The sequence below is a fragment of the Bos indicus x Bos taurus genome, chromosome 2 (genome assembly GCF_003369695.1).
Source record: "Bos indicus x Bos taurus breed Angus x Brahman F1 hybrid chromosome 2, Bos_hybrid_MaternalHap_v2.0, whole genome shotgun sequence".
NCBI lineage: Eukaryota > Metazoa > Chordata > Mammalia > Artiodactyla > Bovidae > Bos > Bos indicus x Bos taurus.
In genome coordinates, this window is record NC_040077.1 from 26,166,015 (window position 1) to 26,178,904 (window position 12,890).

At 36.4% G+C, this 12,890-nt stretch overlaps 1 protein-coding gene across 7 annotated transcripts in view; it reads right to left on the bottom strand.

Moving 5' to 3' along the window:
* The window catches only part of UBR3 (ubiquitin protein ligase E3 component n-recognin 3), a 204,332-nt gene that overhangs the window by 21,532 nt on the left and 169,910 nt on the right, over window positions 1-12,890 (bottom strand). For 6 of the 7 annotated variants that reach the window (XM_027558103.1, XM_027558090.1, XM_027558093.1 and 3 more), the window contains 2 exons: window positions 5,198-5,303; window positions 2,661-2,764 (listed from right to left, as the gene is read on the bottom strand). In XM_027558103.1, coding sequence (XP_027413904.1) covers window positions 2,661-2,764; window positions 5,198-5,303 — 210 coding nt within the window. Of the gene's footprint in view, window positions 1-2,660; window positions 2,765-5,197; window positions 5,304-12,890 lie in introns of those variants that run through there. The other variant, XM_027558097.1, reaches the window with a different exon arrangement.

Consider the following 12,890-nt stretch of genomic DNA (forward strand, 5'->3'; position numbering starts at 1 on the left):
GCAAGTCCTGGAGGAATCGATAGTCTCAAGAGAGTAATATTAAAGAAAATCTACTATTATGACAAAGAGACAAGTATTGAAATAGAACTATGAACAAGCTACTTGAGAAAGGGGAAAAGAGACAGCCAAGAAAATGGCTTCCCAGTAAAGGAGCACCAGGTGTTATCAAGTGAATAAGGGAGAAATGGCAAACATTTAAACATGCTCAAAACCTGCTCAAAAGAAAAAAGAAAAAAAACTCTGAATTATATCCACATACAGCCTCTATTTTCTCCCTACATTCACTCTTGATCACTCTCTGCTCACTATGTCTGTTCTCTCATCTCCCTCTCATTTCTCACCCCATTAAAATCTGTATCTGATTCTACAACTACTCAAAAGTAATTTTCTTACTGCCATTCCTTATTACAGAACTATTTATTTGCTTTATGACCAAGTGTTCTCAGGAGAATTTATAAATAGCTCAGTTTTAGAGGTCAAGATTCATTTGAAAATATGGTAGGAGCTATGGAACTTCTCATAAAAAATGTACATATACATAGAAATTTTTTACATCATTCAGAGATTCATGAATTCCTTGAAGGCCACTGTGCTGTGCTTAGTCACTCAGTCGTGTCTGACTCTTTGCAACCCCATGGACTGTAACCCACCAGGCTCCTCTGCCCATGGGGATTCTCCAGGCAAGAATACTGGAGAGGGTTGCCATTTCCTCCTCCAGGGGATCTTCTCAACCCAGGGATCAACCCAGGTCTCCCACATCGCAGGCGGATTCTTTACCATCTGAGCTACCAGGAAAGCCCACTAGGCAGCAGGGAGTTCCAAATTAAGCTCTTTTAATAATGTAAGGAAGGATGTGGAGAAACGAATAAAAGCTCCAACAGTCTTCGTCTTGAATCCATTCAAAAAACACTTCTTAAACATTTTAGGCCACCAAAGCTATTTTGAGACTTTTGAAATGAGGAAAAGGGACATTTCAAAAACAGTGAAATTACCTGAAAGAAATCTTTATTTCTGTGTGCAAACTATAGATTAACTGCTTAAAGACAATGTCAAGTATGTTTTTAAGGTATGTGTAGCAATGATAAAGTTGCCTCTTCAGTATGGTATGTTCAAGGAATAACAGAAGTAGAAAGATCATGTGAATGTAATATTCTGAGTCACTATGGAAGTCTATGATCAAAACAAAAGGCTACCTTAATAATCTTTACTAGAATGGTTTCCAGGAAGTCTAGGAACACAACTAATTTCAGCACTTCAATAAACATTCTCCAATACTCTGGAGCTCAAAATACTTTCCTAATATGAGATAGAATTAATTTTCAACCAAGTATAGAGATTCTATTTAATCAAATATTAGCCTATTTTAATAAAAATTAAATTTCAACTCTACTTGTCTAGGATAAAAGCATTCTGAACTTACAAGGAGTTTTTTCATACTTTCAGTAATTGTGCACATCACCTAATGGTGTGAGTGTTTTATTTAAATATGTGTTTTTTCCAATGAACACCTAAACCACAGATTAAAATGCCTTAGTTTGAAGAAGCTACCAAAGATTGCTTGGGTCATATTATCAGGACACAAGCCAACTAAAACCAAACACAAGTGTTTAAACAGTTATTAGTCTACACAAGAACTAAAAGACATCTCATTTGCTAAAATTCATTAGTTCATAATAATTATAAAAAACAGAAAAGCAATCACCTTTGGAGGATGCTAAGAAAGAAAAAAAAAACCTACTTATTTTTCTGAAAACTGGTAAACAAACTGACTTCCCTGCCCAGAAATAAACCCACATGTATATGGTTAATTAACTTATGACAAAGGAGGCAAGAATATAAGATTGGGGAAAAGACAGCTTCTTTTAACAAACAGTGCTGGGAAAACTGAAAATAAGCTACATGCCAAAGTATTAAAGTGGACCACCTTCTCTGACCATATACAAAAATAAACTTGAAAATGGATTAAAGATTTAAATGTAAGACCTGAAACCATAAAACTTCTAGAAGAAAACAAAGGCAAGTACATTCTTTGATATTACTCTTAGCAATATTTTTTTGGATATGTCTCCTCGGGCAAGGGAAACAAAAGCAAAAATAAATGGGACTCCATCAAACTAAAAAGCTTTTGCACAGCAAAGAAATTACCAATAAAACAAAAAAGGTAGCCTACTGAATGAAAGAAGATAATATATCCAGACAGGTTTAATATCCAAAAAATATTAAAAACTCTTAAAACTCATACAACTAGGGAGCAATAATTATGAATGCTATCAATATCATACTAGTAAAAATTAGTACGTAAAAATTAATAGTATGATATTAACACTAATTAAAAATAATGGGTCATCACATTTTTAATAACTCTATGATACTCCTATATGAAAATATCTATGCATGTAGATAGGTAAAGGCATTAAAGCTGACAGTTTGCTCTATTTTTCACAAACCCCCATATCTTTACCTAAATATTGACTAAAGAGCTAAAAACAGACCCACAAGGAAGAAAAATTCTTTATTTCACTCATCTTTAGAAATACATGATTACAATGTTATTTATCTCAGAATATTTCCATCAGACTGAATGTTATATTTATGCCTGTAATTTTTAGAATATTCATTATATATACAATATAATCTAAGATTAAATTGTAAAGACATACCTTTGTGTAAGGGTTGAGGCATCATTAAGATCTGGATGAGCAAAAGGGATGTAACATCATGATAGAGAATTGGAACCTCAGGCTGTTGTTCCTCATTTCCCAGTCTAAAAGAAAAATGCATAATCACTTTAGACAGTATTGTATTTTCTTTCTAACTCACTTTATATTTCACATATATGTGAAACACAAATCAAACTTTCGTAAGCAACTAAAAAATCTCAAAAAGAAAAGTTAGGACCACATTTTTGCCTAAAAATATAATATTCTAGGCACATATTTCTTTGATTCTGCCTAATAGGAAAAAATTACCTAGAAAATTTACTAGGTCTTACTAACTTAAACAATTGGGACATATTAACTTGATTGTGAATCTTCCTGATCTCTCAAATTACAGAAATCAAACAAAATATTAAATGGAATTTAAGAGAATTAGCTTCACTACAAATGGGGTGGCACTTAGGATACTCGCTATCACAAACTTCATATTAAAGAATAAATATTCGTGTTATAAAAAAATCAATTCACAAACAAGTTAAATTGAAAAGGCATGGTTAATATCTCTTGTTAAAAGTTGTTTCAACTTTGCTGCTGCTGCTGCTAAGTCGCTTCAGTCGTGTCCGACTCTGTGCGACCCCATAGACGGCAGCCCACCAGGCTCCCCAGTCCCTGGGATTCTCCAGGCAAGAACACTGGAGTGGGTTGCCATTTTCTTCTCCAATGCATGAAAGTGAAAAGTGAAAGTGAAGTCACTCAGTCGTGTCTGACCCTCAGCGACCCCATGGACTGCAGCCTTCCAAGTTCCTCCGTCCATGGGATTTTCCAGGCAAGAGTACTGGAGTGGGGTGCCATTGCCTTCTCTCTCCAGTTTCAACTTTAGGACTAATATAAAATTCAAAGAAAAGCTTTAACATTTTCAAAGTTTAAAAAAAAAGATATAATAACCAAAGCAGAACTTAAAATATACTATAAAAGACAAAACAGTAAACCTAAGTGTTGGAGAAGACTCTTGAGAGTCCCTTGGACTGCAAGGAGGTCCAACCAGTCCATTCTAAAGAAGATCAGTCCAGGGTGTTCTTTGGAAGGACTGATGCTAAAGCTGAAACTCCAATACTTTGGCCACCTCATGTGAAGAACTGACTCATTGGAAAAGACTCTGATGCTGGGAGGGATTGGAGGCAGGAGGAGAAGGGGATGACAGAGGATGAGATGGCTGGATGGCATCACTGACTTGATGGACGTGAGTCTGGGTGAACTCCGGGAGTTGGTGATGGACAGGGTGGCCTGGCATGCTGCAATTCATGGGGTTGCAAAGAGTCGGACACTACTGAGCGACTGAACTGAACTGAAGGTATGTATAATACAATAAAATACACAGAATATATTATAGAGTAGCTCTTTTCATTCTAAAAGAATTAAAACTCCTTTAGAAACTTAAATTTTTTGATCACAGGTTTAATTTTTCATGTCAGAGAACAAAAGTAAATCTTAAGCATTCAGAATCAGCTAAATTCTGAAGCTACATGTCAGACTAGATTTGGGATAAATAAAAACTGCTGAAATCTTTTATAAGGCTTCGTCATTCAGCAAAATGGCGATTACTTAACTGTTGGCTAGGCATTGGATACATGTGAGTAAACAATCCCTGCTTCTATGATGCTTATGGGACTGCCAAAGGAAGACAGCTCTTTGAATATCTCCATTCTCTACAAGTATCTCTTTAATACTTGTCTTTCTCTCCAAAGATAAACTTCCATTAATGCTATGAATCCTATTATTGCCTCTTAAGTCTCCCTGGCATCTCTTCTTTACAAGCTCAAAGTTCTTAAGAAGAAAAAAATTTAGGGGTCACCACTTCCTCACCTATTATTCAAATTCCCTCAGAAATGGTTTACCACTGATTACACAAGTGGTAGCATAAAGTACAGATTCTGTATTTCTGTAAATAAGGAGTAAATAAATTAGGTGTATCATTTCAAAAATTTTAATGATGTGGGAATTTGGTTGTCATGTGTTATTTTTAAAAAGCAGATTCTAAAACTAGTGTGTTTCTAGCTAATAAATCATAAAGCAGGTTTTTGTGTCTTTTTTTAAACCACTATTCTGTAGTACCTAATGAAGGCAAGACTGATCATAGGTTTCAAACATCGTAAGGCGAAAGGCTGTGGGGAACTTTACAATGAAGGAATAAGTCTAAGGTTACTTGAACCCTTTGATCAATTATGACATGAAAAGAACAACCGGCCATCATGTGCCTCTGAATGTTTTGTCTATATAAAAACCAATGAAATTCTTTAAAAGATTTTCTCACTTAGTAGGAATTTTTATGAAAATTTAACATAAAGTATAATAGTATAAATAGTAATAATAATAATTAGTACATAAATGGTATAAAAATATAATAAACTGTTTTCAATTTTTATCATGTATTTTTGTCTCATAAGGAAAATTCACATATTAAAATGAACTTCAATCTTATTTTTATACTTAATCATTTTCAAAAAAGTTTTAACTGAATTTAATCTTTCAATAATACTTACTGCGAACTCATCTCTTCTAGTAACTGTGTGAGCTTTCTCCAAGGATTATACTCAGAATCAATGCTATAAAGTCGCATGTGCAAGGCTAATACATGGAACAGCTGATCTAAATAAATTGAAGGAAAAGTAATTAGAAAGTTCACACAATTTGTCCAGAACAATATTCAGGCAAATTTTCTAGTAATTTTTAAAAAAATGTTTCCTTTCCTTATAATTCACCAAGTGTAAGTACCAACAACTTCATGCTTTCTTTTAAGGTAAACTCTGAGGGCTTCCCTGATTGCTCAGTTGGTAAAAAATCCACCTGCAATGCAGGAGACCCTGGTTCAATTTCTGGGTCAGGAAGATCCCCTGGAGAGGGGATACGCTACCCACTCCAGTATTCTTGGGCTTCCCTTGTGGCTCAGCTGGCAAAGAATCCTGCAATGCAGGGGAATTGGGTTCGATCCCTGGGTTGGGAAGACCCTGGAGAAAGGAAAGGCTACCCATTCCAGTATTCTGGCCTGGAGAATTCCATGGGCTGTATAGTCACAAAGAGTCAGACACAACTTTCACTTTCACTGAGATACATATCCAAATAAATTCAGAACTTGGACTGTTCTTTTATGTTCAGTCTTAATACAAAAGTGGTTTGTTTTCCTCATCTTCTGTCAGAGATCTACCTTTCCTTGGCTTTATGCCTTGATCTTGGTAACCTGTAGTTTTCTCTGCTGTGATCTCCTAACCAAAATTCACTATCTTCAATACCCTACTCTGAGTAATATGGAGAATAACATCCATATAAACCACTGTTAGGTGAAGTTCTTCCTTTACCTAATTTTTTTCTCCTAAATATTTTTTAGATTTAATTGTGATTTCATCTTTAGACTCAACATGAAGAAAAAAATAATGGAAATGAGAATAATATTTAGAAAAATTATTCTGCTATTTTCATTTCTTCTGACAATAATCTATGACAGATACCATGACAATAATCTATCAGTCTCAACTTTTGACAAAATTCTGCTACAACATTTAGAAAAAGAATTGTTTACAATTTTTTAATTATTTGGGAAAAAATTTTTAAATTTTGCTTTCATATCACATGTCCTTTTTCTGGTATAAATGACAAGGACTGGAACTAAATTACTCTCTTAAATACTCAAAATATTTGAATTAAAATAAATCAACAGTCCCTTTCTAGAAAGTCAGATAATACTTTTTGACATGTGATTAGAATTAATTCCTAAAGAGAGAAAGAAAAAAGCCAAATGGCATAAACATACTGTTGTCACTGACTCTCTAAATTAAAATACTCAAAACTAAACAACATTTTGTATCTCTGAGCAAGTGACTTAGAAATTAGCTATACTTTAGAATAACTTGAGATCCATCCATGTAAGTATTAGTAATATTAGTGGGGGTAGTAGTTTGAAGAAATCATCTGTAAGACATGAAGCTATAAGACGAACAAAATAAACGTTCCACTCTGTGGGGCACTGCAGAAGAAATGGGAGGCTGGGGAGGAGCTGAACACTGTACCTACAACTGTTTCAATCTAATCTCTGTATAACAAACAAGAATTTAAACACCTTATTCTTATTCATCTTCTGCCTATAAGTCAATGTGTAGTCTAAATCTTCTCTTAAAATTTCTTCATCCTATTAATGGTTAAGATTAGCTGAGTATTTATTAGTGCCAAGCACTATTTAAATCACCTACATAGATTTATCCCAATTTATTTTCATAAAAACTGTAAGGTAGATAATATAGTTATCCACTGTTTTGAGACAAGTTTCCCAAATTTTCAGTTTTTCTAGTAACCTGGTTCCATTGATAACAATAAGAACTAGAGACATTTTTAGCAGTGAAATAATATGATAACGATATACTGGTTATTCTTATTTTATTTCAACTCGATTTTACATAAGATTTTTATGAAGTATATATATAATTCATCATTTTTTTAAAAAGTGTCTAAAACCAAGAAGTGTTTAAAAAAACAATCCTCTAGCAGAAATATTAACTCAAGCTGCCAAGTGGGGAATTTTGCATTCTTATCTAAGTTTTTAAGTGAATAAAAGGTCTCTTTTTACTATCTCTTTTCAAGACAAAAGTCAATTAACTTGAAGCTTTGATTTAATCAAAAGCATAGACATGGCAATTTTACTAACCTGCTTTACACTGAAACCATGGCCAGCATAAAAGTAATGTTGCAAATGTCTAATTTCCTAGACTTTATCATAATTCAAGAAACACAAACGTTAGAAGAAAACTTTTCATTTTCTCATAGTCCCTTATTCTACAGATGAGGAAGTAGGCCCAGAGAAAGGAAGTACCTTGCCAGGTCACCCTAAATATTTATTAGCAAAGCTAAGAACAGAATTCAAGATTCCTGATGACACTGACAGTCACTCAGTCGTGTGACTTTGCCACACGTCTTTGCCACCCCATGGAGTAGCCCTCCTCTATCCAGGGGATTTGTAGCCTGATAGGCTCTTCTGTCCATGGGATTCCCCAGGCAAGAATACTGGAGTGGGTTGCCATTCTCTTCTTCAGGGGATCTTCCCAACCCAGGGATCAAACCTGGGTTTCCCACAACGCCGGCAGATTCTTTACCATATGAGCCACCAGGGAATCCAACTTCAAAATTTCCTACTTCTTAGTTTTTTCTACCACTTCAGTTCTCCTTGAGGTTTTAATGATTAAAAGAAAAGTATAAAATTCCTTTTGTAACACAAATCCCTTTTCCATTCCTATGAAGAACTGAGATTATAACCCTGTTGCATCTTCTAAAGGTATTAATATATGACAAGAGTCTTTGGTATTAGCTTTAATGAGAACTAAAGGATGATAACATATCTAAGGAGGTGCATCTATCTTTCAGAAACAATCCTGGAAATTGCAGATAACTTCAATAGGAAGCAGAACAAGCCAATACCAATCAATACTTTTCACTATGTTTATTTAATTCACTGTGTTTGCAAAATTCAGTCTGAGATATATCAATAAGAGTAAACTCTAAAATTTATTTAGCAATAAAAATATCTTTGAGAATTCCCTGGTGGTCCACTGGTTAGGAGACCATGCTCTTCACTGCCAAGGGAGCAAATATTGACATTAGTAGATGTAGGATGAGGAGAACTTTTGATCATATCAAAAAGTTAAAAACCAAAAAATAATGGAAAAATGTAATAAACACCAAATATGCTCATGACAGGCTTCCCTGGTAGCCAAGTGGTAAAGAATCCACCTGCGATGCAGGAGATGCAGGAGACAAGCATCTGATCCCTGGGTCAGGAAGATCCCTGGAGAAGGGCATGACAACCACTCCAGTAATCTTGCCTGGAAAATCCCATAGACAGAGGAGCCTGGCGGGTTACCTCTGGGGTCACAGAGTCAGACACGACTGAAGTGACTGAGCACGCACACACATGTGCATGAGATTTTAAAAGTTGAAAAGCAATTATACCAAGAAAGAATATTATTAAAATTTTGAATAACAACAGCAAAAGGAATAGACAATTTTTTCTGGAATGACACATTTTAAAGTTCTAAAGTTATACCTACATTTATAAAAGGGTGGAGAAATGAGAAAATCACTCATTTATAGGTGTGCTGACCACTGGAAAAACCATAGCCTTGACTAGACGGACCTTTGTTGGCAAAGTAATATCTCTGCTTTTTAATATGTTATCTAGGTTGGTCATAACTTTCCTTCCAAGGAGTAAGCGTCTTTTAATTTCATGGCTGAAATCACCATCTGCAGTCATTTTGGAGCCCAGAAAAATAAAGTCTGACACTATTTCCACTGTTTCCCCATCTATTTCCCATGATGTGATGGACCAGATGCCATGATCTCCGTTTTCTGAATGTTGAGCTTTAAGTCAACTTTTTCACTTTCCTCTTTCATCAAGAGGCTTTTTAGTTCCTCTTCACTTTCTGCCATAAGGGTGGTGTTATCTGCATATCTGAGGTTACTGACATTTCTCCCGACAATCTTGATTCCAGCTTGTGCTTCTTCCAGCCTACTCAAGGCTATGGTTTTCCCAGTGGTCATGTATGGATGTGAGAGTTGGACTGTGAAGAAAGCTGAGTGCCAAAGAATTGATGCTTTTGAACTGTGGTGCTGGAGAAGACTCTTGCGAGTCCCTTGGACTGCAAGGAGATCCAACCAGTCCATCCTAAAGGAGACCAGTCCTGCATGTTCATTGGAAGGACTGATGCTGAGGCCAAAACTCCAATACTTTGGCCACCTCATGCAAAGAGTTGACTCATTGGAAAAGACCCTGATGCTGGGAGGGACTGAGGACAGGAGGAGAAGGGGACAAAAGAGGATAAGATGGCTGGATGGCATCACCGACTCGATGCACATGAGTTTGGGTGAACTCCGGGAGTTGGTGATGGACAGGGAGGCCTGGTGTGCTGTGATTCATGGGGTCGCAAAGAGTCAGACATGACTGAGCGACTGAACTGAACTGAAGTGAACTGTGATTTCAATAAACAGGCAACACTGTCCAGTAGGACTAAGGAAGTCCTAGATTTGAATTCAAGCTCTGTACTGGCCATGTGTCCTTGGGCAAATTATCCTAGTTTTATTATCTGTAAACTGAGGATAATTCCAACTCTCTGGGCTGTTTTACGTGATGAGTAGTTATAGTAGGAACACATATCTGTAGTGTGCAGATAGTGTGCTTAAATACACGTACATACACATATGGTTTCTATGGATGAATTCCAAATAATAAATTTAATATTTATAAACGAGATAATACAGCCAAAATTAGAGATTACAACTACATAAGAAACATTAGGTCTCCACATAAACCACCACTCTACACAAATATTAACATATATTTGTAACCTTCATCTCTCTCCTCCCCTGAGCTTTTGGTACTATGCTTCCTTGGTTCTCGCCCAGCTTCTTCTCAGTCACCTGTAAGTGTTCTCCCTCTGCTGAGCCCTAAAAGGGGGCATTCTCCATAAGAAAGGAAAAGGATCTCTTCTTAGCCTTCTTTCCCTCTCATTCTCCATACACTACTTCATTTAAGCTCAACTTCCACTTCTACCTGCAAGTTTACAATTCACAGATTTCTCTAGCACTTCCAGTGTTTGACAGGCACCACAAAAATCTATACATGCAAAACTAAACTGATTATATAGCCCAGCCTAGCTCTGATATTCATTTCCTCTTACAATTCCATTTGAGTGAATGACATTACTGCCCATGCAAACATCCAAGGAAAACTTGGCCTATTGGTTTAATTGATAAACCAATTAATCCTATTGTTTCTGCCTCCTATGACCCATCCTCTTTTACTCCACTCTACCCCCTGTATCATTTCTCAAGTAGATAACTCAACAAAGTCTTCATTTAGCTTCAAGTCTTTTGTTTCAACCACTTCCAATTCCTGTAAACAATAAATCTATTCATATTGTCTCGTAATTGGTTGGTGAACCACTGAAAGAAGAGTCATAGAAAGCCCTTAAAAGTCACTGCAAGAGAGAGAACCCCTATCTTCTTTTTCAGGTTTATTAAACTTCCTTCCTCCCTTCCTTTAGCAAGTATTCCCCCACGTGTCTTCACAAGGTGTCCTCTCAGCCTAGAATGGCATCTTCGGTTCTCCAAGCAAACCTGATTCATCTTTCCAGGTTCAAGGGCTCCTCTGCAAAGTCTTCTCTAATACATACCTGAGACAGATGTGATCATCCCTTGCTTTAAGCATTCTCTACACTTGAGTTACCTCTATTTTAGCACTTCTAATACAGCCTTGTAATTATTTTTTCACATTTTCCTCTCCTATTAGACAGTAAAATCTCCCTAAAAAGATAACTACTTTTTTTCCTCTTTGTACTTCCCACGCTAGCACAGTGTTTGACATTTAACAGGATTTTTTAAGTACACTGAATATTTCATGATATGTCAATAATCTTTGTTTTTAAAAATCATACAATATAAGCATAATATTCATGATGGACTTACGCCCTTTTCTGCTGTAATGACACACTGGCTTACTAAGCAAGAAGGAGGCCAATTCATCAGCCCTAATTTCACTTCCCCAAAGAAGTGACCTCTCAACTCTGACTACTAAAGCAGTGGTTGACTTACTTGTTCCCACTATTTCCTTCACAATGCTGGTTGCTGTGACAACTCATCTGGGAAAATGAACTCTATTTTCTGCAACACCTAATCAAATTCTTTACAACTGAGACAAGTCTAAGGTATTGAAATGTGTTTAATCACAAGAGAAACATATCATTACTAAAACAGGAAACACCACTGAAAGACTAGTTTGTCCTTGGAAAAAACCAAAGATTTAATTATAAGAACTCTCAGCTGGAACAAAAGATAAGATTTAGCAATCTATTCTATCTTTAACAATATTAAAAGTAAGATTATAATACCAAAAAAATCTACAAATTAAAAATATAACTCCACTTTACTGTAAAATTAGAGCTTCACATGTATGGCTAAGAATACCATACATATACACAAGACACCATAAACAATTTTTATGACTTGAGAAGTATCCAGTTAAGGAAACTGAACACAAAGAGCTCAGCACCAGCTTGGAAATTCTGTGTCTCTGTGAGTTATTTCTAAACACCTAAGAATTCTAAACTGGAAGATTATTTCTTAGTATAACTCATACTAGTCATTAAGACAGTTAACTTCAGTTCAGTCGCTCAGTCCTGTCCAACTCTTTGCAACCCCATGGACTGCAGCACACCAGGCCTCCCAGTCCATGACCAACTGACAGAGTTTACTCAAACTCATGTCCATTAGGTTGGTGATGCCATCCAACCATCTCATCCTCTGTCGTCCCCTTCTCCTCCCATTTCAATCTTTCCAAGCATGAGGTTCTTTTCAAATGAGTCAGCTCTTTGCATCAGGTGGCCAAAGCACTGGAGTTTCAGCTTCAGCATCAGTCCTTCCAATGAATATTCAAGACTGATTTCCTTTAGGATTAACTGGTTGGCTCTCCTTGCAGTCCGAGGGACTCTCAAGAGTCTTCTCCAACACCACAGTTCAAAAGCATCAATTCTTCGGCACTCAGCTTTCTTCACAGTCCAACTCTCACATCCATACATGACCACTGGAAAAACCACAGCCTTGACTAGACGGACCTTTGTTGGCAAAGTAATGTCTCTGCTTTTTAATATGCTGTCTAAGTTGGTCATAAATTTTCTTCCAAGGAGCAAGCATCTTTTAATTTCATGGCTGCAGTCACCATCTGCAGTCATTTTGGAGCCCCCAAAAATAAAGTCTCTCACTGTTTTCCACTGTTTCTCCATCTATTTGCCATGAAGTGATGGGACTGGATGCCATCATCTTTGTTTTCTAAATGTTGAGCTTTAAGCCAACTTTTCATTCTCCTCTTTCACTTTCATCAAGAGGCTCTTTAGTTCTCCACTTTCTGCCATAAGAATGGTGTCGTCTGCATATCTGAGGTTATTGATATTTCTCTCGGCAATCTTGATTCTAGCTTGTGCTTCCTCCAGCCCAGCGTTTCTCATGATGTACTCTGCATATAAGTTAAATAAGCAGGGTCACAATATACAGCCTTGACATACTCCTTTTCCTATTTGGAACCAGTCTGTTGTTCCATGTCCAGTTCTAACTGTTGCTTCCTGACCTGCATACAGATTTCTCAAGAGGCACGTCAGGTAGTCTGGTATTCCCATCTCTTTCAGAATTCCACAGTTTATTCTG